General features: G+C 39.8%; 1 protein-coding gene across 1 annotated transcript; it reads right to left on the bottom strand.

The window, feature by feature from the left end:
* Positions 1 to 141: 141 nt before the first annotated feature.
* Positions 142 to 14338, bottom strand: LOC148595414 (mediator of RNA polymerase II transcription subunit 1-like). Its single transcript, XM_088520851.1, has 16 exons — positions 14160 to 14338; positions 13016 to 13100; positions 12615 to 12669; positions 12024 to 12156; positions 10957 to 10985; positions 8654 to 8725; positions 8475 to 8549; positions 7301 to 7371; positions 6467 to 6532; positions 5766 to 5874; positions 4905 to 5029; positions 4432 to 4544; positions 2519 to 2714; positions 2083 to 2178; positions 1537 to 1645; positions 142 to 514 (listed from the first exon to the last, which is right to left on the bottom strand). The coding sequence occupies exons 1-16, from the start codon at positions 14301 to 14303 to the stop codon at positions 142 to 144; spliced, it is 1851 nt and encodes a 616-aa protein (XP_088376977.1). The 5' UTR covers positions 14304 to 14338.
* Positions 14339 to 26170: the final 11832 nt, after the last annotated feature.

The raw sequence follows: 26170 nt of genomic DNA, 5'->3' as shown, positions 1-26170 counted from the left end.
AAAGAGTAAATACCCCTCAAAGAAAATTTAAGTAGACAATGAACTTGCCAATTTCTCTTCAACTTCTTTTGCAAAAGCAACCTGCTGTTGAGAGAGTATTCCTTTCTTGTTTCATCATCAAACAACTGGTCAAGATTGTAGCTAGCATCTACTAGCATCTGTCATAACAGCCTCTGTATGAGCTGAGTAATTACTTTCTTTTACTGCATTGCATGAAGTTTGTGTGCTCACTCTAGAGGTGCTCTGGTCTGTACTATCACCCAGAGTCTCCAGATCAGCTGTGGAAAGACTTTCTTCTGTGCCCTTTTGAGCACTTTGCTTATCTCTCATTACTCTCTCTTGCTCACCAGCCCCAGAAAGACTCCCTTCGAGACTATGAGAGTCTGGGATTGGCTCACAGGGCGATGCAGGTCTCTGTTCTGCATGTACGTCTTTATCTTCTGATTCGCTACCCGCTCCCACCTTGGCAGCATTCCTGAAGATAGCTCTCATGACAACTGGGACTGACATACAACTAGAGGGGGAAATGAAACAGTAGTCACTACTACAGACAGCACTCATGGTTCAAGTTAGCATTGCTCATTTTAAACTGTGACTGGAATCTGACATACATAGTTTGTGACAAACAGCAACCCCATTTTCCCTGCATCTTTTTGTCTCATGTAGTCCTATAGGCACTACATTGTAACTACAGTATAACTAGGGATGTTACACTGGAAACAATGGATTAACATAAGGGATGCAAGTATGGGATTGTCTAGTTGACCAGCACAAACAAATTTTGATACAAAGGGTATGTTGTGGGGTCAAAAAGAAGTCCTAAGGATGCTTTTAATGAAAACTTAGTCTTTTTCAATTGTGTTAATATTAAGTTTTGCATTTTGTATGAAACAGGTACAGACCCTCTCCTTTTTAAAGCATTAACTGCACTAGGTTTCCCTCCTACCCTCTCAACAGCAGAGATACGTAGTTCTCAGGACTAGTTTCTAGCATTCCGCAAGTTAAAACTGAGCAGGCTATTGAAAAGGTTGAAAAAAAAAAAATCAAGCCTGTATTGACCTTGCTGTAATCCAGGTCTTGTTTACTATGCTCAAAAAATTAGTGCTCTCAGTCCTTTCTCTAGTGTATGTAGATACACTGCAGCAACTGATCTGTCTTGGTATTTTAAGTTTCCAGAAACAAGCCAGAAACAGTGTCACAGGCATGACATATAGACTTCCCTTTCTATATATACGTATATATTTATAATAGATATAAAAGCATCTATAGAAAAGGTAAGAATCTCTTCGTTCACAAGCATTTCCCCTGTCAGCCCATTTTGCACAAGTAAGAAGTATTGCCCATCAGTAGTAATGCTTTAAGTGTCCCTTTTCAAAAAGTTACTTAAGACACAGTAAAGTGATTTGTTCCAACTAACCTAGCCAAATGTACAATTTCAGTAAAAGGTTAAGCTAATGACACTGAAGGCACACATTTCCATTAAATGGACATTAAAGATCTATTCCAAATGTTATAAAATAAAACAAAAAAACTTACCGCTTCACAGCTCTTGAAATAAAGTCATCACTAGAATTTAGAGTTGGATCTTCAGGATGTAAATGAAGATTACATTGGATTTCTCTGGAGGTTATGACATTAATTATCACTAAGCAAGAACAGAGTACAAGTATTTCAAAACAGATGCCTTTGTAAACACTGAATACCTTCCTTTAATTCCAATACTTCAAGGGAGTAAAACAAGTCATCAGGAAGGGACCTTGCAGCAATGTTCTTGTACCAGGCTTGTATTTTCCTAATATACTGATAATGAATAAGATTAGAAGCTACAATTTATTAATTAACTGGAGGCCAAGACGGAATTAGAATTTGAGTTTTTACATGTTTTTTTTTGGTTTATGCCAGATACATATAAATCACTTATGAAGTGTCCTGTAAGTGCTACTCTGTTTTTCACAGCTGTGCATCACTAGCAGCAGCCATTAGAATGTATTTATAAAAGAAAAACACAATGCAGAAACCTAAACAAAACCAAGATCTTTGCCAATCCAATAAAAAGGATAGTATCAAATATTCCATACCTACCACAGGCTAAGTTGTCTTTCACAGGATGAGGAAACGAAACAGAAAAACTGGTGTTCTTTTGTGGTGTGACTTCAAAGTAAAGCAGTTCTGAGTCATCTAGAAATAAAATTACTATTTAGTGATATTTTCCCCACGCACATTAGACAGACACTTTTTGGCTGAATCACATGACAGTAATGAGGAAAAAAAAAAAAAGACTGGAATCTCATTGTTTGTTGCTTTGTCAACTATGTTTATGCCAGAAGTATCAAGACTAGGATTTTGTTGGGGTAGGGGCTGTTTTCTGAATAGTCAACCAAGTACAATACTAGAATTAAGGGGGTTTGATCAATTGAAACATGCTACAGGCTTTGGCAAGGAAAAGTCTGTTTAAAGCCCAGACTGAAACTAATTTTTCCTTTAATATCCTATCATTACTTCCAACCAACCAATTTACCTTCATTTATGTGCTTCTCAGAGACACAGCTGCTAATAAGAGTGTTATATGCCATCTGATGTCGAAGAACCTCTATTATGCCAGGCACACATTTTGGATGAGTAAATGGGATTTTACTAACCAAGGCTCCTGCTAAATCTGATTTTTCTGAGCTGTTGTTTATGAAGTAACAGTGCTTTGGACAATCTGGAAGAGACTGGAAAAAAATGTTGATTTTTCAAATACTAAAAAACAAGAAAGAAAGATCTGATATTAAGAGGCACTCGCAGAATCTGACAGCAAAACTAATTTTGAAAGGCATATTTCTAGAAAATTCCTCATGTCTATCTGCACTTCAGTAGAAATACAATCCTTAGAAGGAAGCTGACTGAGGCTTCCCACACACCACATGCATTTCAGTTTGGGGGATATGCCCCTAGAGCCAAGTGGTCAGGAGTTTTAGTCCCACCCATTTATCTGACTACTCATAAGAGGCATAGCATTTTAACCAAAATCTTTTTTCCCTTGGGAGAATATCTTAGTAATACTACTCAACTCCTGTACAATAAGGTAACTTTTTCCCTCACATCTCTCCTCTTGGGCCCTCGTGCTCCTGCACCACCACAGATCTCTTGGGAGAGGGATGTTTGACTAGATTATCTCCTGGTGACTAGTCTCAAAAGGAGGAGATGGTAATAAAAGAACTGCCACCTCTCCGTGTTGACAGTGATGATATAACACTATATTTCACTTCCAATTTTGATCAACACAAATGCTGAAGCAGATACTACGAAGTGGGAACTGTCACCTTCAGAAGAGGGCAGGGAAGCAAATTAACGGGGTTGATATTAAGAAAAGATGGGGAGGAAATGAAGGCTCCTGTGGCCAGATGTCTGGGGAGCAGAAGACTTCTCTACATTTGCTTCAAGGTAAGAGTTCAAATTAATAATTTATTTTTAGAAATAAAAGCTTTAGACTCAGAAGCAAAACAATTTCTCGCTAAGCACTAATGTTTTAGAGAACTGCTGCAGAATTAGAATTTCTCAGGTGTATTGAACACAGAGAAATAAAAAGTTCTTCCCAGTTTATGGCCTTTATAGACCATAATTTTGCTAAGCCTCTTGTCACTTTTGCACTGCTGTCTCCAGAGTCCTAGAAATATACAGGCAATGGGCTCTGGTAATACAGAAAGAAATGCCCCTCCTTTTGTTGCCATGTTCTTCAAAATAAGGAGTTCTTTGGAAAAAAGAAAAACAAAAAAAACTTTGATGCTTGTCTTGCCTTTTAGTTGTCCTGTACATAGTTTAAAAGCAAAGCCTCTTAGCCACCATTTAATTTTTTTAAAAAAAGTTTACCTATGTCTAACATAAATATATTTCTAATATTGCAGTGAGTTTCCCTTTTTTTTTAAAACTGTTTTTAAACAGTGATTCCAATTGGTCATTGTCAACACTGTAATAACACTTTATACTTCTCTTCCAGTTAGGGCCTCTCCTTCCCCTGCAATCCATATTCTCAGTGTTACTTGATCAACAGTTCTGTTTCTATAAAAACAGCGATAGAAGTGCATCCATTAAGATCTTTGAAAACCTAGATGAATACCATCTTGGGTCTTTCTCCTCAGACCAACCAATAAGTTTCCTTTTTTAAGGCATTAACGTTCAAGTTGTGAGTAGTATTTAGAATAATAAATTTTAAGAAGGGGTCAAACACACAGACAAAATAATCTGACTTCAGTAACCATACATGGAAAGTGTTTCATTGATGAGGATGAGGAGATGACTTAGTTGAAGGTTTGGAGTTAACACACCCTTTAAAGTATTTCCTTGAAGAGCATTTAAGTACTGTTGAAATCCTGGGAAGTTTGCATTGCATTGCATTGTATTGTATTGCACACAAAGGCAGAGCATCTGTCAAGCACAGACTATACTCACCACAGAGAAACAGGAATTATGTGTGGACAAATCTTCATTGTGTTTTTCTTTAAGAGTAGATTGAACAATCAGCTCATATAGAGGGGCTAGTTTCAAGTCAGCAATCTGAATCCCTAAAATAAGTTGATTTTTTTTAATTAATATTTAGAGCATGGCTATAAATCAAGGCTATATTAAAACAAAAGCAATGTTTTTGAAGTACACAGACAGAAGCATTAACCTCCCTTCCTTTTTCACTGATGGGAAGCTGAGTAGCATCCATAAGCCCATGTTTTCTTACTATCACAGTTTTAAGATGTATTTTTCTATTGCATTTTCTTTCTTAATATTGTTTACCAAAATGTGTTACACTTGGCCTTACAGAACAGCAGAAATAGTGTGGCAGTGGGGTAGAAAAATCTATTATCACACTAATATAGGGCAAGAAAGCAAAACAAGCCATGTATAGTCATGAAAGTAATCTTAAAGCATGCCTGTGAGCCTCTGTATCTCCTCAATACTGAATGAGGACATAGGAATAGGCTGGTGAGACTTCAACAAAAAACAAGCTGACAAATCCATGCTGAGTTCATCAGTCAGTAGCAAAAAAGCAGGATTCCTGGGGAAATAAGTTTCATGTAAGTTTGTTAAAGAAAATGATGCAAAAAGAACTGTTGGTGTAAGTGCACCATTGGGTCCCTAGTAATTTCCACTGTTCCATACTTTTTCCTCCTTTGAGAAGTTTTGCATTAGAAGTGCAAATATAGCTCTTACATTTTGAAATGAGATCAGTGTGAAAACTGGCAGAAAGGAAAAGTAAGCCACAGGAAACTGAGGAGTAGCATATAAGGATGTTCGCTATAAAACAGTCTGTAATTGTTTGCTTTGGAGAATGGCTTCTAACTTTTCCTTCAATCTAGCACCAAGAGGGAAAGGATAAAGGGATAGTGTCCATGGTGAGATGGCACACTGTTTGATCTAGTTTAGGTGTAATCTTTTGATGCATGCTTTATTGTGAAACTATGTAGAAATTGCTGATGGAATGCTAGGAGGTTAAGTAAAATTGCAGAGCCTCCCCTGGCTTCAAATCTATGAGTAAGTCCATAATTCTATGCAATTTATGGACTTAAACATGAGCACAATGACTTTAAAATCCATCAGAGAAAATTGTGAAAGTCACAGGTTGTACAAGGTACAGCTATGGGGGGGTAATGCCATGAATAAAACAGAGCTTTATGGGTTGAGCAGTGACCTGTGTATCCTATCTATTAGCACAGAATCAGTGCACATTATGACAGGTTAGTGGCAATGATCTATCTGCAAGTTAGCGTAGCAAGAAGTGTCCAGAATCTTACCCATCTTCTCCGGTTTGAAAATCTGCTATCAGTGGAGAAATAGGAAGTCGGTGGAGTGTATCTGTGCCTTCGACAGTTACAACTATTTTTGCTCCACAAACCTGGGAATCTGAGGGAGAAAGAAAACTTCATTATTTTCCCCATGTCAGTGTAGATTATTCCTGTGCCTCTGAAATAGGCAGCGATGAGGTCCTGTGAAGATCAGACCCAACCGACAGCTACAATGACTGGATAATAAGGAAAAATTCGCAGAGATCCCTAAATGGCTAAAGCTGCCAAATAGCAATAGCAGCAATAGCTGTTTTTTGATCCTGCTATGAAACAGACCAAACAACTATCTGTCCTTTTCATGCTGTCTAGATGGTTTTTTTTTTGTTTGATACCACGCTTGTTTAAGTTTCAATCAGCAGCCAAGAAATGGGCAAGCAGTGTGCTGACACACCTTACCCCTGTGAGAAAGGGCATCACCTAAGTCATTCTGCTAAACTAGAATTTTAAATCTAACTCGTTTCACTTCTCTGGAGACAACAGCAAACAAAGAACACTCTAGCTGCCCAGTAAAGAAATTTCCAACATCGAGTAAGACTATATGTATAAAATACTGACATATTTCTCAGTCTTATTAATGACCTTTTGCTTAATGAAACAGGTAGTTTTGAAAAAATTGTGATATTTAATTATCTCTGTTTTTCTAGCTTTACCAGGGTTTAGTTCTGCTTCCAAAACTTGATAGGGGGAAATGTAAAATTCAATGTTCATAGGAGTTCCTGAGGAATTAAAAAAAAAAGTTACTACACAAGTCAATAAAGGAAATTATTACGAAACTTAATGCTAAAGGAAGAAAAAAAAAGAAAGAAAAGAGTGAGGTGGACAGAAGTGGAATCCTAAAAGGATGCATCTCTAATCACAGTATGTGTTCAAATCAAATACTAAAAAAATGTTTTAACAGCTAAAACCTCAGTGCAGAGCCTTGTCAGATATCTTCTAAAAGATTAGGTTAAGATTCAGTCTCTTGCACAATAACAATTAGCTGAACTCCTAGCAATCAGTGACTAGTCTGAAATAGGAGGGAAAACTCATAATAGGGACCTTCATTCAGCTGTGCAACAGCAAAGTGGAAGCATATACTAGAAATGCTTTTACAGAGTATGCTGCACCAACTGTTAAGGCTCAGTTTTGACAGTGGGGATGAGCCAGGAAACTTAGATAAATATGCGTGCCTTTCAGGCAGTATCAGTATTATCTCAGCTATTAACCACTGTCAGTTCACGGTTACTCCCAAATGTGGTTTCCCACATAACCTCAAAATATTGCTAGCTTTGCTCTTAGGTGGCTGTGAGGTCAGAGTTGCTGTAGCTGAAAAGCCACCTGGGTCCTTTCTGAACATGTGTAGAGTGTTCAAGAGACCCACCAAGTCCCTACACCACATTTTATACATAATAGAGGAAACTTTGCTGTCAATAAAGATCAACACAGTGTTGTGCCGTTATTAGTTTATGAATCTGAAGGATGGAAAAAAAAATTTAAAAAGTCACCTCCAGTTCTTGGCACCAGGTGTCCTACTTTTCCATGAAGTACTTCAGTAACTCTGCTTACATCCTCTGTTCTAGTTCAAAAAACACATCTTGATTAGTGCTTCCTGAGATGCAGTGCTAGCCAGCTTGATGTAAATGATTATGTGTGTCCCTAATCAAAGGAAAAGTATTCTTTCTTGAATGTGCAATCTATCTTAGTATGTTACGAAAGTTTCCAAAAACTCCATCGTGAAAAACATGTGCAACCCCGCTAGGACTTGAGCTTCCAGCTTCAGCCCTGTATCTCCACTGCTTCATGTTGAAACTTGATGTGCTATTTACCAGAAATGAAAGGGTGAGGAAAACACTGAAGTATCAGATAAGGTAAAGAGTAAGGAAACTAACCTGGATAAACTAATTCAAATGGAATCAATCTCTAACCTCAAGTATTTTAAGCTGAATACATATAGATGTACAGTTATGTGTGTACTAGAACTCTGCAGTGCATTAACTTGTATCAATACAAGGGCAAAATTATCTATTTAATCAATGAATAACATTTACTGAGAAATCTGTGATTGAGGACATAGTATCTTTGTTCATGGACTTGATACCCTTCATAAGGAAACATCATTAAAAAAAAAAAAAAAAGCCAAGAGTATATCTCAAATTACGTAAGGCCATGCTTCCTGAGAGTACCTGATAGGCAAGAGATCAGAAAAGATACTTCAGAATCGAGCAGGGCTGTAGGGAGGTCTGTCCTGGGGAAGTTTGTCCTGCATTTATCTGTAATCCTACACCTTGACAGGAGAAGTAAGGATAGAGGGAAAGCTAATTGCTGGTCTCAAGCTTGATCAGAAAGTAAGATCTGCAGAAAGCAGAAGCCCAGAAGGTATGTTTCACTCCTGCCAAAAGGAGAGCCAAAACTTGCTGGTACTTTATTATGTACTGGCTGCTTTTAGTAGGTAGTCACACACACACATCCTAAGCCCTGTGTCCAACCAGTTTCACAGCAAGCCCCTTAGATAAAGCATAGCAGTTCAGTAGATCATCTTGTTTGGCATACCTGGGGTTGGCAAACTCCAGAAAGACTTAAGCTTTCCAGGGGGGGAAACCTCATCATCTTTCTGCATCCTGTTCTATGACATGAAGGGATGGGGGTAGAGAAGGGAGAAAGAGGTAGTCTTCAAGTTACCTGTCCTGAAGAGACATTGAATAAAGATCTTTTTCAAGTGACTGCAAAGCAAGGTATCCCTTTGCTTTCATTTCACTAGGAGAGAGAGAGAGAGAGAGAGAAAGCAAACATTTTCTTTTAACTAAAGATCAGCTAGATTACAGACTTCAAAGATTTGGTAAGCAAAAACTAGCTGCAACCTGTTTCCTGGAATCCGATACAGATTTGACAGGTCTTCTAGAATCTTTCCAAAGCCATCATAGTTCTTCATCCTAAAAAAAAAGAAACAGTTATTACCACACACCTAAATGAGAAGGATAATAAGTCTTTTATTTCTGACTTGCTAGCAAAAAACTGTATTTCAAGCAGAATGACATAGTTCCCTGCTTTATCAGATCTGGCACGTAGTAGTACTGCTTGTATATTTTCTGAGAAGATACCAGGAAAAGTGAATCCTTGGCTCTCCTGCAAAAAAGCAATATAATTATAGCTAACATTGATTAAATATGCATTACTGAAAGCAATAAGTGTGCATAATACACAAATCTGACAGCTTGAGATGTAGCTCATCAGCTACAAAGAGCTCTTCTTGACGTTCCAATGGAGTTAGTCATGTAGTAACGCTCTCCTAACACAATATACTCATACACTGTTCTTTCCATCGGAATATCAACGTGTGTATTATGATTGCACGTTACAGCACCAGGTTTGGGGGTTTTTTGTTTTAGAAAAGGAAGACAGGTGGTTTGCATAAGGGTGTAAAGGACAGTTTCACACAGCTCACAAAACGTAATTCCTGCAAATTGTAATTATTTAGTTACTGATGTGACAGCCTGGAGCTCTGCACAGGCTAAACCATCAAGTACCTCCCATCTGCAGAAACTGATTTTGCCACCCTTGCCCACCTCTCTTCTGCAGCAGATAGCTGTACTTGAGTTTAAAAGCCAAACCTGCACTTTCTGCACATGGGTGCAGCATGGATCAAAAGACCAAATAAGTCTGCACTTATTTGTCTCTGGGAAAAACCCCTCTCCAGCCTAAGCAAGTCACTCACTTTCTTCCATGACTCTCTTCCCAACTGGAACAATCAGGAAGCAGGAGGAAGCAGACACGCGTACGCATGCAAACACAGTGTCCGACTATGTTTTAGACCTAATTCAGCAGTAGTTTATAATTACTTTGACATCCCCAGACAAACATAACCTCTCCAACACAGATAAACTGCCTTGGACCAAATAAATATTACACTACTATACGAGGAGGTGTAGAGGTGGTACTTGCACATAGCAGCATATCCTAACAAAATAAACAGGCAGGCAAGCAAGTAGTATGTGTAAAGCCCATGTACAACCATCCTTGGGTGTCAAGTGGCTGTTAATTAAAAGTAAATTGAAGTAAAAAATAAATTCATAGAAGGGCAAGTTAAAGCTTTAATATATTTGTTTACACCTATAAGCTAAATATAATTCAACATCTGAATAAAGAGAAGGCAGGGGAAAAAGACAAAACATGTTTCAGGCCCACATAATTATGAAACATGCAAGATCAATGATTATATTTTTTTGTATCTTTCCTTTCACTTGTTCTGGCAACGCATTTAGATAACAACCTGGCTTCTTACATATACGCATTACTAGTACACCTGGAACAGTGGCCAGATTGACCAGGGTACCTGGGGCACTTCTAACTGGCGTTTGAGGAGGCTCAATTTGGAACAGTAATTCTTCAGACCAAACAATTTATGGTAATGTGAGAGGAAAAAAAGTACAATACCATGCTGCTGCATGAGAAAATTAAAGCAAGCCTGCTACACATCTGACAGAAAAATAGACCCTGATACCACCTTGCCTTCATTGCTGTGACAGAAGCCTGAAGTGTGCCTACTAAAGACATTCGCATGAAGACAGCAGAAGCATCCTAATTTGCTGCAAGAAGCATGGTAATATTTGTTTGGGAACTGTAGACCTGCCAGTTCTGAGTTTTCATCATCAACCCAGGTCCAGAAATATGGAGCCTAGGGCTTGCAACCAGTACCAAATAGTCCAAGGAATTGGCAGCAAGCAGCAACATATATCTTCCCCGCCATGGAAGCGGGTATAATTTAGCTGTTTTTGATGGAATGACTTCAGAAATGAGTAAGATCAACTGTCTGGAATAGATTTTTCCAGATAGATTTGTTGTATTTTTATCCTTGCATGTGCAGATTTTTTTTTCCCCCCCCTCTCTTAACTGGCTTATTTTCAAGAACATATGACCTTCCAATAAGGAGCACTGAAACCCACTTCCCATATAAAATGAAATCCCAGAAAAATATCAGCTCTTCTGTTGTCTTCTGGATTCATACTATTATTGCCTAATCCTAACTCTGGAGGAGGTTAAGGAGATATAATGATTTTTAGTGTAATAGTGCAACTATCCTTGACTCTCTAAAACATTCAGAAAAACATAAGACTGTCAGGAATTCCTTTCTATTCAACAAGACACATTACATATAAGTCCTTACCTTAGATGCTGCACCAAATCGTCACAAATCTAGAGAAATAAAAAAAAGAAAGTCATGTTTCCTATTATTCTTGAAGAAATGCCTCTTAAGAGGAGGTAATTTGGTAATAGTAGAGTGGTATTCATTGGTAATTCATTGGCATAAATAAGATTATTCTGCATTACTTTCACCTAACAATCTAAAACCAACCAAACAAAAAACCCGTCACATAACAGAATGCCAATATATTAATTAGTAGAAGGAAGGCTCTGTGAAGAAGATATAATTAGCAAGAATAGTTTGTTGATATGTTCTTAAAAATTGCATCTTTGCCAGTTTTTCTTTTGTTGGAAGCTACTGTGCTACAGTTCTCTGGATACACATTTCCCTCTTAATATTTTCCAGCACCAATGGCTTTTCATCAGTAAGCATCCAAATTGTTGCATTTATTTGGAGTTAGTTTAGTCCCTTTTTTCATTTGCAGACATACCAGGAATTTCCAGGCATTCATGTTTAATCAACTTTGCTGATCACAGCACACATTTCCCCCCACCACAGCCAACTACTTGTTTTAACTGTGATCTGAACGATCACCTATAACCCTGAACAACTGAGAACTTGGTATGCAAATCACAGAGTGATACTTTACCTTTAGTGAGAGATTTTGCAAAGGGTCGGGGGGGGAAAAACATACACATATGCAAGAGGAACATACCAATAAAGAAGACAGATGAAAATAATTGAGAATCTCTGGTAACACTAGAAGACACTTCCAGTGAGAGCATATTATACACATTATGTTGATAAAGTACAAAAATACAAGCATTTTATACAGAATACTACAAAAATCTTGAAAACTTGAGGGGAGGGAAACAGCAGTACTTAAGATATATTTTCTATGCCTAAGTGAGAGATTTAGATTGAAAAATGAGTTTCTAGTGTCATTTTAGATACCCTAAAAGAGCCAAGAAATCTTCACGGCTTGGCAGATGTGACAAGGCCAAAAGGAGGCCTGAGACCTTCTGTTGTGGCAGCTGGAGGCCATGCGGGAGACCATAGGGAGGGGAGGGACAGAAAATTATCTTTACCACAGGAGCCTCTCCAAGGTGAGCCAGCTTTACATCCATCACCTTCCCATCCTTCTCCAGCTGAACTTCTATATAAAACATATCTGATGTTATGTAGCAGGTGGTTCCACTAGGGCTAACATGAGAGTTCAGCCTAGGGAGAGCAGGGAAAACAAAACAAGAAAACTCAACTATCTCCAAGTTCTCATGTCACATGGAAAGGAAAAAGGAGAAAGGAAATCAGAAAGGTCTACTTGATCTTGGGAGGAGACTCCAGGGATACTTCAAAAATAACTCTTTCTTTGCTCAGCTGTTGATAATACCCCAACAGGCAATACATCCTTGCTCTGCTCTTTGCATTGTCACATCAGTTTGCTGAAAATTATTTACTTCAATCTGCAACTTTGGGATCTAGGCATGGATCCCCTCTCTTCACCCAACAACCCTTTCCACAAAGGTCTAATCTAAAGTGGCAGTTATGTTCATGCCAAGTGATATGCTCCATTACAATGCCAAACTCAATAAATAGTCTTGACAAGCCATCCAGATGGTAATTCTCACTGGACTTGGGGCCATACTTGCTCATTTGCATTTATTCATAAATAAACTTACCCTTTTTGTCTGGATAATGATTGCAATCTGTTCATCACAGAAAACAAAGATTTAGCTGTAAAAACGGAAATAACATTTAATCACGCCACAATGATCGAGAAACAGAGTCAATATTATCCTGCTTCAAAGGATATGATTTAAGTAATGAGAAAAATCATTATCTCTGGTATGACTTCTGGTTATTAATGATAACTATTACCCTGGGATTAATGAGTGCTGTGCTGATACAGCTTTTCAAGCCTTAGGCTTTGAGAATTATCTGCAGCCAAAAGGCTTAACCCAAAGACGAATGAAGTCTTGTGCTCACCTCTGCACATTTAGCTGCACTGTGCTGAACATCAGAGAGACAGTTTCCATGGAATACTGAAAAATACACTTTGAATTATCTGATAGCTTGTTACCATTTAGTGTCCTTTGTATCTTCTCCATGCAAGAGAGCAATGGACCATCTGGAGGGTTACTGACAGGCCGTCCGAGTGGTTTATCCTAGTACATTTGTGAAGAGAAGAGGCAGAGATGACTCCTTTAAGTTGTCAGCCAGAGAGGAATATCACTGCAGGCCAGCTGTGGGACACTGGTGCCTAGTCCAACAAAAATTGTGCTTATTCTTCTTTGTAAGATAGAGATGAGCAATGATGATAACTATCTCGAAAGTGACAGCACTCAACTTAATGGATTTGTGAAGACCCTGTTGTGCAGTGACCATGTGTCAGAGGCTTTTGGTGCATAAAGTGGTGTTTATCCCAAAAGGAAAGGGAATGAAAAACCATTTGCTCCCAATGAGAGCAAATTTCACCATTACCAGGAGCCAAAAGAAAGTTTGGATTCTAATTTCAGGAAGACTCTTAGCGGAAATGAGATACCGGTCAGCACTAGGGATGTACTTGATTAGGGTCAGGGCATCAGTCCTTGTTGATCTTTACTTTAGATGGGAATTGAACTCTCTGAGCTTCTTAGTAGTTCTTGTCCAAAAGCTCTTCACACTTCACTTAATAAAGAACATTTGCTGCTGAATTTTTTTTCGATACTGCCAAAGTTAGGGCCTCTTTTTCAGAGGAAAATGTTAGTTACGCATTAATAAAGAGAAGTATGAAAACAAATGCACCTTTTTTTTACACTAAACTCACAACAGTTGTGCTAAACTACTGTTTGCAAAGAAAATACTTAAATACAGTTAGTTACTGGGAGGGCAGGAAGTATGGAGTGACTTAAGACAAATCGCAGTAAAAGTGTTTCTGAGCAGCATCTTGAACATATTGCTCCACGTTCCAAAGAACTTTTTCCTTATTCTATGGCCAAAAAGTTGTCTTTACACACTACAAATACGTTTATGTGAATGAAGACAAACAGTGCAAAGTATCAGACTATATCAGCACAAACCCTTGAAGGATAAAAATAATACAAGAAATTATTTTTCCAATCAGCTGTTGTAAGAAAAATCAGAAGTCATTTTAATGGGCATTTTAAGTCAAGCAATCTTTCAGACATCTCGGTGACCTGCTCTTATATCAGATATTCTTCTCCAACATAATCTGCAATTCTTACCATGCAAAAATGGACAAGTTTCAGAGTTTCAGTCCATGGTTTTTGCTCATATTTTAGATACAACTTTTCCATTAAAGCATTTGTAGAAATTGCTTTCACAGCACCTGAAAAAAATATGTTGGAGCAATCTAAGTATAATGCCATACATTTACCTTGGCAACTAGAAAAGTTAGAGGAAGAATAAATAAAATAAACTTACTAAGATCATAAAAAAATCATAGAAACATCATAGAAATAATAATATCATCTATGATCAAAGATCATAGAAAAACTAATAGAAAAAAATGAAGTGTTTTAGTTGAATTTTGCATGCAAATAGCTATTTTTTGCAAATTTTTTTGACAGAAAACAGGGATGAGAACCAGAAAGACTCTTTGCATAGGTAATTTACAGAAGTGTGGTCATATCTTCATCTTGTTAAACAACTAGACTTTTTTCACCTATGCACACAATCTTAGGTGTGAGTTTTTAACATACACCTTAGCCTTGGTCTTGCTACAGGCTTAAGGCAGACCAATTTCTGTACCCACCTAGAGCAGGAACAAGCGAAGAGCAGAACCTCATGACCCCCTAAAAGGGCAGCCACCCCTTCTTCAACCAGCTGGAGGAAGGCACAGCAGTGCCCCCCAGCCCCCTCTTGCAAGCACCTACCAGGGGAAGGGACCACACACCTGTGGACTGATGCCCCTCCTGAACCTCCATCTCCATCCACACCACAATGCCCAGGGCCTCTTACTTGTAGCACCTTTACCGTGGCACCCACAGGTGCCAGCAGGTTTGATCCCAGCCTGCAAAACTGGGCTCTGGATTAGGGCTTGAATATGGAAACCTGTTTCCTCTGCTAGTTTTTAGAAGGGGTAAGGCATCCTGTTACTCAACTCTTTTTATTTCAGGCCTTGGGAGAAGGCCCAGTGTCTATCCCCACCGTTTCAGAAAGTGCAGTATCTTCAGAAAAAGATGTAATGCTACTGAGAAAATGGTGAGGTATGGCAATGGTATTTACTTTGCAAAGTAGGGAAGCTCCCCAAGGGAGCTTTTAACCTACCTTGGGGTAGGAAAAAAAAAAAAAAAAAAACCTACAAAACACAACAAAATGCTTCTCCAGCATTTTGCAGTGCTTGCGTTGAGTTTATGCATGTTTTTGTGGCTATCATCTCCTGTCACTCCTCCCTATAAGTAGAGATTAGTGTGCAGTGGCAGCAGCAGTGCAAAATTTAACCCTATCTCATACACAGGCACTAGCTTGAAGCTTGACTGTGATTCCTGAAATAGTCTTATAACATGTCAAGGTGGTTAACTTGGGTTGCACAGAAATAGCTGAGTATTCTGGTGACTAGTCTGGTGGCCTCACCCAGATTACAGAAGTTATCTGTGACTAGCAAGGTAGATACAAAAGAGCAGGTATTTATCCCAAGCAGATGTGTGTCAAGCATATAACTTAGGGAAAGTCAATGCAGCTGATGTTTTACTTGACTTTGCACTTCAGCTTTTATAAAGGAGGTAAAAATGATCAAGTAAATTGATGATGTAATTGACCAGGTGTGTTAAATCTCACCATTACCCCCCAAGCTGATTAGCTTGGTTTATGCTCTTAAATATTCAATAATTTTTAAAATTGAATATGACTCGGTGCATCTATTTCAAAATTTTTGTGCTCAGCTTTTTATAGAAAAGCATTTTAGCTCAGATTTGCTTGAATAATGTATTGAAAGGTGCTTTCTGCAAGAACAAGTATTATGGCCCACGTAAAATAAGTATTATCTCAGTGCAGAATATATGTATAGATAGACATAGATATCTTCTCACGTCTTCTCAGTATTTACCATTTTAGTGGTCATTTTTGTAAGTGTTTACCCTGATCCAGAGCTTACTGGAGTCACTGTGAACTTGACCCTCGCTCCAGTGGCTGGATCAAGTCCTGAATGAGCAGACAAGTAAATTATTTCCTTACCCTGTCGAAGAAAATGCTGCTAAAATAATGTGAGCAAAGATACCACTGCTTACCTTGTCTGCACAGTAGCTGTGCACATAAACAAAGGACTTAATGGTTAAAGACTCTCCCTCTAGCATGGCTTATAAGTCTAAAATTCTCTCTTCTTTTCTAATACAAAATAATCTTTTCCCTGTGCTTGAATGTATATTACTTTTTTTAGGTAAGTGAATTTAAATTGTGAACAGGTGAACAGGAATAGCAACAGTCTTTCAGAAGAATGCAAATATTTCAAGACAAATAATAACCTTTATACCTAGGTAAAATGATAATATTGACACAGATTTTGCCCAAAACAACAGCTTAAGTACTGGCAGCAAGCTGCTTGGATCAAGGTGCTGCTCCAGTGCTCGGAAGTGTCTTGTCAAATTACCACACTCAGGAGACGAGTTAAGAATGCTGAATAATTAAAAATGTTCTAATTATAGCATCTCATGCATATTAGATACACAAATGATTTAACTGGGTCAACTCATTAAAAGGAGGGGAGAAGGGGGGAAAAAAAAAAAAAAAAAGCAACTGGCCAAGCATTATTATCAGTATATAAGGTACTAGGAATTACCCTTATAAATCCTGCATGTCCACCTGCTTTAGATAGTTCTCGTACAGCATTCAGCAAGAACTGCTTCTGAAAGAAACTCTGATGTGTGCAGTTACAAAGTAAGTTATCCCCAGAGAAAATCATCTCTTGCTCTCAAATAATTGGAAGTTATCTTAATCCTTTAAACCTGGTTTGTTTAAGAACCTTTAAAAAGTTGATTATTATTACTACTATGTTTATTTTGTCATGCTTTTCTGAATTTTACAAAATTCTTCAATCAGTAACGTGCTGGACAAGGCATGCAGTAGGAAGAATGTCAATTATATAAAAAACACTTTCAGTAATTTAATAGTTCTTCCATTTCTGATGATTTTCCTTTCCCCTGAATGGCATTTCTTAATTCTGGGAAAATATCAATACATTTTCCGTTAATATTCTTGCATATTCAACTTGCATAGTCAACTATTGGATTCAGTAAAGATATTCTCAGCTTAGTACAGAACAAAGGAAATTTTCTCGCATTGGTTACACTTTTATTTTTAGCAATAGCAGTTTGGAAGAGGAATAAGATCTAAATTCTGTGACATTAGTGGGTTTTTTTTTCCTATTAGTCTTACAAGTACTCTTGAATGTTTTCATCTAAAGAATAAAAATCAAAATAGATCAGTAGTAAAACCTTCACTGGTTTGCTTCCAGCCTTTTTCTGAAATTGCATCTTTCCACAACCTCCAGCTGAATTGTGGACCAGAGAAAACAGCACGTATATTAGAGCCTGCAGCAACTCCAAACAAAGAGTTGGAGTTTGGGGTAGTCATTGAAAACCAGTGGTTCTAGCTAAAGCTCCAAGATGTATAAGAAGTGTTACTGTGATTATCTGAACTGATGTGTGCTCTGCTCAGAGGTACCCGCGTGTCCTTTCAGAAAGCAACATGGGGTTTTGGAGGGATCGGATGTAATAGAATTTCATGACTATAAAATGAATGTGTAACCAGAGCATGAAGCAGTGTTTATCTAAATGGTGAGGTACTCAAACTATTCCTTTATCTACCCTGACTGCTCTTCCATGTCAGGTTAGCTAAACCCAGAGCGGCTTGCCTGCTAATAGCTACCAAGATCACAACTCAGTCTGATACGATTTATAGTTTATGGCTTTACAACACATAAATACTACAATATGTTTTTTTTTTCTCTCCTTCACTCTCTACATCATCTCCGCAGTTACAGAATATAAATATTTTGTCCCTGAGAGAGAGTAACATCAAAATGTTTGTGGCTGCATTTTATTTCTCCATAGCCATATAGACTAAATCAGGTTTACTTAACTTTCTGAGTAGGATTTTGTAGGACTGTAGTCTGAGGCACTTAACACTGACAAGATTTGACTGTTTCCTGCTCTTTCACTGAATGTGATCAAGGTCCTTCAATGCCAAAGGCTATATAGAAAGACATCAAAAAATAGATTTGTAACAAATGGTCATAGATGTAGAAACAAATTGATGTTGACAGTGCCTATTTTTTCTCATAAGCACAGTCAAGATATGACTAAGATTTTGACTTCTGCATGATGTTAGCATTATAACCTCCAAATATGCATTGTCTGAGTGGTTTTCCCAAGGTAGTAGGGATATGAGACCATGAGTAGCCTCATGAGTGAACACACAAGCTAATCTTCATGTATAAACATTTTCCAATTACAAGGTTTAGATGCCATAGGAATGACTCATAAATGAAACATCTTTGTTCATCACATACCTCTCATCTTTCTAAGATCCTTCTGATGATTTTATAACCAAAATCAGATGTTGCACCATCATTCATGTTCTTTAATGAGCCCACTGAGTTGAAACCAATAGAATCATTCACTTATGAGCTGCTCCAGCTCTCCTTTAAGAAAACAGATAAAGAGTGAATGCAGGGGGCACATAATCTGCAAAATATGGCAGAATTGGTAGTAACCATGGTATGTTGAAAGTCCTAGTTGAAAATGTTACTGTTAGATGGAGGTAGGAATCGGAAAAAATGAAGTTAAGGTTAGCTGAGGAGAAGGTAATCATTAAGAGTACTGATGAAGTAATGGAGGTAGAGGAGAAGAGGTGGAATGGAGAAAGATGGAATAACCCTGCTTAAAAAGAGCTTTTAATCAGTATTTCTCAAAATATTTTTAGGATAACCACATAGGAACCAGCTTAATTTTTCCAGGCAAAAAAGCAAAGAGATGAGAGGGGAAGTGACTGCTCAAGGTAGTCACAGTGGCAGAACTAGCAACCAAACTGCATATTCCCCTGTGACGTATGCCCTGTTAGGAGACACACAAGAAGGAAAACTTCAAAGAAAGAAAGAGATGGGAAAAGAGACTGAAGAAATACAAGGGGAAAAGTTGTAAGAAGGCAAGTAAAAACATGAAAAGACAAATATAGGAAAAATATAAGCAAGAAAAAGCAAAGGAAATGGAAGGTAGAAAAGAGAGAGAGAGAAAAAAAGATGAGTGAATATTAATATAGGCAACTTTAAGATCAAAAAATAAATTTTATGATTTTTGTGTCATTTCCATGACAGAAAAGTGAAAGGCCTTTAAGTCTTCTTTAAGCTATTTTGAACCAGTATTGGTTTGGAGGTGTTCTGACTAAGCTTGTATGTTCTGACTGACTATTTAGCAGGATCTGAACTATATAATATGCTGACTAAAAGGGCAACAGCACTTGGTTTCAGTAAAACAGTACCTGGGAAGGACACATTATTCAGGAAAAACAGCTCCATGAAGGAGTTCAGTCCTGACAAATCCCAGGTAAAGACATTATGCCAACACCATGAGGATAGGCAGTCCACAGAAGCTACACATTTTACATAATTCTATTATGTTACAAATTCTCATGCAGCTTTTTGTATCTTATGTTATATATTTTAATGCCTATATATTTTTAGAAACTCAGTAATTTTTAAATTATGTTTCTAATAATGTTTCTGTCTATTCTGGTTTCTTATAAACCAGCAGTTCTGTAATCCATGAATCTCAGATTGCCAGATTCCTAGACATCTCTGAGAGTGATGTTATTTTTCCTAGCCCCGATGAATGACTGAAAACTCATCATTAGTCACAGACATGTTATTAACCAAGTCATTTCTCTGAACATTTTCTATAAGCAGAAACTATTACAGGTTCGGTTTATCTTCTTAAAATACTTATTTCAGACTGGTAAGGATGTTGGGAATGCCAAAATCCATGCCCAGCTAAGAAGAACTACTGAGAATCGTGTTACTTGGACAGCTAGCAAATACTGACCAAATGCAAGGATTTCATTTCCCACGAGGTGGTTATAGTAATCACGCTATCTTATTTTTTAGGGAGCATGTACCTATTTGCAAGTATACGAGTATGTGTATGACAGTGTTGGAGGCTGTCATAGATGATGGGAAGCTCCTCTGTGAGGTGACATTAAGACATTCATGTTTCAAGCAGGATTAGTAGAAGCAAATCCTCAATCTCCTTGTGTATTTATGTATTGATCTGCAGAGTTCAGAATCTGATCTAATTGCTTTATCTTAAGAATAGCGATGTTAATCTGTGCATATCACAAAAATATTCTCTGGGTTCCATCTTTAAAATATAACTTTAAAAAATAGAAGAAGACTACCCCTATCTCTAGAGCTTAATCTCTAAATATAAAAGGCAGATGAAAGTTGGGGTGGGAAATCAAGGGGCAGTGGTTGGCTAAGCTCAGAGTAGGTTAGCAACAATGTCAGAAGAATTAAGATCCTCTGAATTTCAACCCAGCAGACTCTCCACTAAGGTTGGAGTTGTTCTGCCTAACCGCAAGCACCCCAAAAAAGCTTTGTCAGTTCAAATTCCCTCTGTAATTGTTGGATAGAAACAGGTCCTTTCAGAGGGAGACTCAACCTGCCCAACACCTGCAGCACCCTCAAGGCATCCAGTGCTCTCCATTGTGTGAAGAGCAGGTCAAGTACCAGGTGTACTTGGGCATGTCGGTTATGTGCCCCTAGCATGTCTCTACAATCTCACAGCTCCTGATAACACACATGGCTGGGATACAGGAATACATTTAGAATTATCCAGGCAGTAGTCCTCCATATTCTTTATTTATTATTGTATTTCACACCTAGTAGAAGATGAAGGCAGGAGAAAGTTTCTTTTCATTTGTTGGTGAGTAATAATCTCCAGAATACATGGTGAATTTGAGCCTGTAGTTTCTTTCCTTCAGCTCTGCTGCTTGGAAACTCTATTAAATCACAACCACATTTCGTGCATCTCAATGCATTGATAACGTAATAATGTCTACTAAATTCTAATACAGTCATGCACGCAGCATAAAAACCACTATGCATAATGCCAGAAAATCCTGCTGCCCTGTATTGATTTTGGTCCAGCAAATACTTCAGAACACAAAGGCCTGCCCAGGTGCCAGGGATATCGACTCTGTGCTGAAGTGGGAGGGTGCCCTCAAAAACCAGCAAGTGGTTCTGTTGCTTTTCTATTTTATTCCTTAGAAAAATGAAGTCTCTCTCGCCCAAGATCTTGAAGGAAGAATAGGTGTTTCATGTGTGACTAGGCAGTAAAGATGGCATTTTCCAAAGAATACAGTTCGTTCATTCATGTCAGTAGCAAACTAAGAAAATTACAGGGTTAAATTCTTTGTGCTTTGGTTATATAGTGTGCTATAAATTGTATGCTAAAGTAAAGGGAATAAGTTTTGGGTTTTTTTGTTCACTGAATAGAGAAGCGAGACAACAATGTCTTTCCCAGACACTGGGACATGTTTCGTAAACTCCACATTTCTTTTAATTTCTTAAAATAACTGAAATTCTTGTTAGTATCTCAGTTGTTTTCCTTGCTTGTATTACAGTATATAATGCAAACACAGCATCCAATTAATTACATCTCTTGTTAATGTCTCTTTGAAATTTTTCTCTGTGTTTTATGTACAGAGTTGTACTGGCACATATATGCTAACACATACAAAAGGCCATTATCACATACTTCCCTAGGGCCATACTGCAAACATCTATTACTCCATCTTGGTGGTGTTAGGTTCCTGCTGCAGCATTTAAGTACCAGAGAGCAGTGAGCAAGTCAAACCCACTGTTACTTTGGGCTTCCCAACCCTAGGTGCCTATGTGGTCAGTGAAAACATTGCAAAATCTCCTGCCGTCTGGCACTCCAACTGCTCTCTTAAAGTGAAGAACCAAAGGAATGTCCCAAACTGTCACAGGTGCTATAGAAATGCCCTCAATATGGTTGCTTACTAGCAAATAAATAGGAAATATTCATGGAATGTGTTTTCATGGAAATACTACTGCTGGTCTTGGGTTAAAGAGCTTATTTTTTCCATCTCGTTTTGACAAGATGCCATGAGGGTTTCAAGAATGGAGGTCAAAGGGGTATGGCATCAATTATTTTTTTATTGAATTACAATATGCAGGACACAGGACAAAAACAAAATGACAGAGCAGATCAAAAGGGCAAAGACTATGTCTGCATTACCAAGCAGCGTGGTGCGAAAGGAGCAGATCTGCAGAGAGAAAGGGCTGTGACAGCAAAGCAAGTCATGCCAGGCGAGAGCTTAGTTCAAAGACACAGATCGGGTACAAACCAACATGCACACACATGACCAAAGGAGTATCTTTGATTATCTTTTGGGCATGACTCAAACTCCTATTAAAGCCCACACAAAGACTTGATCACCTTCAGAAGCAGAGCATCCATCACCTTCCAGAGAGCGCAGAGGGAACAGGTGCAATTGCAGGGCAAGAAAAGATGAAGGGAACAAGAAAGGGAGAATGAGAATTGACTACCTGTGTTTTTTCGTTTTGTTTTTCAACCACTAGTTGAAACAACGAAAGGTCTTTAAACTGCACAATTTCAGGGCATATAGCTGATTGAATGCAGATGTTGAAAATCGGGAATAATCAGTGGAGGCAAAACTAACATCCCAGCCCCAGCTTCCCTCCACACAGGGGAATAGCTGCAGACCACAGTGTTATTGGCACCTCAACTACAACTCAGCCATATGGAAGGGTTCTGGAATATGTATTAAAAAGTAACACATTATACAGCCAGAGGGCTGCAGAACGTGTGCCAGGATTCCTTGAAGATTCCTCGATCAGTATGTATGTAGGGTCATGCTCCTACCCTCCCTGCGTTTTTAGGGCTTTATTAAAAGTCCAGTCGTAGCTGGCATGTCAATTTTCCCCGGTGTTGAAATATCAAAAAGGCTGTGTTACTTTCCAGCTCTTCTGTTGACTCAGTGTTATCATTTTTTTCCCCTCCCATTTTACAGCATCCAAGCATCCCACTTTGTGAGAATAAACAGAGCCTGGAAATTTAATTGGAAAAAACTGCACTTGGATTGTTCCATTACTGAGATGAGTTTCCCAAACTCCGTGGAGGATGCAAAAATTAGCTCATACTGAAATGTGAGGCCAAAGCAAGTAAATCCTAGAGGAGATGGACTAAAGACTGACTAGGTTTCTAAGAGGTCATAAATGGCAGAAAAATGAGCAAAGAAAACAACAGAGGAGATTGTGAAGTGCACCTGCTTTGCAGTCACAACAGATTGGCTGCATGAGGCTAAAGCAGCACTGCAAGACTTCCAGATATTAAAAACTGGAAATTGCAAACATGGAGTACGTTCAACCAAATTGTGTCCGAAGGATTTGTGTACTCACACCCTCCCCCTCCATCGTGCTGACTTTCCAAAAAAATCTTCGTTTAGCAGAGTACTGATTGCCAAAGGTATCTTGAGTGCAGCAAATGCCTGACCACTTCCAGATTGGTAAAACAAAAACACATACTGAGTAGTCAGTGTTTATATCACGTCTATGTTGTGAGTCTAAATCATGCTGCGTTTACACGAAACTCCCATTTATCTCTGTAGTTTCACTGTGAAAGATACAGTCATTAAGGGGCTGTTGTGCTTATTAGTACATGAATTATTGCTATTAAAGTGGACTCTCTCCTATCTCCCTGTTTTGTTTGGCATCTTTAAGGCCCTTTACACATGGGTTGGCCCACGACCATGGAACATGTAACAATCTCAGCGCTTCATGTTCCCTTCTGCCCATGATAATTCTTTTTGTGCTCCGGATATTAAACGTTTCCTCAGCTTGTACTTGTCCCTCGAGGAGAGCTCGTGCCCCACTTTCCCTACTAAAAATAATTGTGTTTATAAATCTACTGACAGATGTCAGCAACTTATCTCCTGACCCCTAGAGAACACCCCTCGTCTGTTCACTAGATCGAGGATTAGCTCTTAGGAGCCTCCCCGCCTCAGAACGCTCAAAGACGAGGCTGAAACTGCACTCAGGAAGAGGGCACTCGGGCACCATTAGACTCCAGAGTGAACGCGCCGCTGTCGGGGCGCAGCCCACAGAGCTGCCGACACGGGCGAACGGCGGCTCCGCGGCCGTTAACGGCCCCCGCCAGGGCGGCCGCACCCCTAACGGTCACCACCGCCCCAACCCCGCCCCCGCCGCTTCGCGCGGGCGGCCCCCGACCCGGCGGTGCCGGAAGCAGCCGCCTCCCCGCCCCTTTCCGGAAGCGGCTCCCGCCCGTGCGCGCTCCGGCCTCCAACCGCCATCCGCGCGCGCTCCCGCGGCGGGGCGGCTGCTCCCTCCCTCCCTCCCTCTATCGCTGCGGCTGCCGCCGGCCTCGCCCGCCCGCCCCGTCCCGCTCCTCCCTCCGGCGCTCTGAGCGCGGGGGCGGCTCCCGCGCTGCGCCCGCCCCGCCCTTCCCGCTCGCTCCTCCGGCGGGCACCGGAGCTCGACCCGCCGCCGTCGCAGGTGAGTCCGTGGAGGCGGCAGGGGGGACACCGGGATCCCTCCTCCGTGGCGCTGCGGCAGGGGCGGCTTGGGGAGGGTGCCCCGTCCTGGGGCGCGGCGCCCCTGCTGCCGCCGCCTGAAGGTTAGGGCGCCCCGGGGCCGCCTCCTGTTGCGGCGGGAGAGGCGGCGCCGCCCCGCGCTGCTGCTGCTGCGGCCGCCACCTGCGCAGGGGCGCGGCGGGGCCGCGAGGACGGAGAAAGGGAGGAGGCCGGGGACGAGGCGCGTTTCCGCGGCGGAGGCCGCGCCGAGGGGTGGCGGGGCCCCCGCAGACCCCCGGCAGCCCTGGGTGCTCTCGGCTTGCTCTTAATGGAGACTGGTGGCTTCAGCCCCGCCGCCTCCTACTCTCACTGGAGTCCCTCTGGATATAAGGAGTTAAATGGGCCACGCGCATCCCAAGAGCCGCCTTTTTTTTTCTTTCTGTCTGCATGAATCCCCAGTGACTGCTTATTTTTGTGAAAACTCATGCAAGTCCCTCCCTTGCTTAGATACAAAAAGAGAAAAAGAAGGTGAAATATAGCGTCACTGAGCTCTCTGATAGAGAGCCTGCCCAGGTATTTGCTGGAGTCATTTGCCACCCGAGAATATTTTGTTTCGGGTTTTGCTTTCACTCCCATTGAGAAGAGGCTTTTTTCCTTCTGCATTGCAAGCCATTGAACTTTCCCAAGAGGAGGAATACATGTCTCCTGCTGGCCTCGTAGCATGTGGAGACAGGGCAAGGGGAGGTTTACACAGAAATCTAGCGGTGGCTCTCCGGTTTGTGCAATGAAAGGGAAGCTCAGAAGAGAGGAGCTGCAAAGACTGGGAGAAGAAGATACTGCTCTGTTCTCGGTTATCAGTATAATTAATAGTGTTCGTAACTCTGTTCTTAATTAAAAACCCAATTTCTTCTTTTCATCCTACCTATTCATTAGTAGCAGGTGCCTCAGCACTTAAATCCTGCAAAACTGTGAGCATTCTTATAAGAATGAAGAGGAATTTCACAATATGTAAATTCTCAATGTATATTTAAACCCATAATCTGTGCTTGTGAGGCAGCCTGTCAAACATTATTTTCTGCAGTAACCTCCAAAACTGTAACCTCTGTGTTACTTATCTTCAATAATTTTCTTCTCTGGATGAATGCAAGTGAAGTGCTGTTGCTCAAAGCAATCAATCCCCCTAAATGAGAAGTCAACTGTAGGGTTATATAAGCTGTAATTCTAAAATAGTGAACATCAGGCAAATGCCCTGATGTCTATCTTCCCTTTGTCATGTTCTTCTGAATTTGAGGAAAGGGAAAGATTTTAGGGTGGGTAAGTCAGTATTTTAGGAATTGTGTAGATTTTGGCAATGTTCAGATGCTGCCCTTATAGTTGAAAATCTTTGAGGAGAGGGGAAAGCTAAATATCTGCTAGCTGTGCGTGTACTGTAATCTCTGGGCATAAACTCTTTATAAAAATAATCCGTAGAAGTAGCAGCCTGTACTTAAGGCGCAAGGGGGGAGTGGGGATAGTCTCTGCTTTGTATACAGTTTTGCTTCCCTAAGAACAGTTTTGGTTTTAACCTCAGATAAGTCATACTGACGTATGGTAGTGTTCTATATCAAAGAATAATATAGGTACGTTGTCTTGTTACGTACAAAGTTGTTTGGCAACTGCATTTCAGCTA

Source organism: Tinamus guttatus, unplaced genomic scaffold (genome assembly GCF_059628265.1).
Source record: "Tinamus guttatus ecotype Peru unplaced genomic scaffold, ASM5962826v1 Tinamus_guttatus_pri_ptg000104l, whole genome shotgun sequence".
In the NCBI taxonomy this organism is placed as follows: domain Eukaryota; kingdom Metazoa; phylum Chordata; class Aves; order Tinamiformes; family Tinamidae; genus Tinamus; species Tinamus guttatus.
The sequence above is the reverse complement of the archived record's forward strand: the minus strand, read 5'-3'. Positions and strand labels throughout refer to the sequence as shown.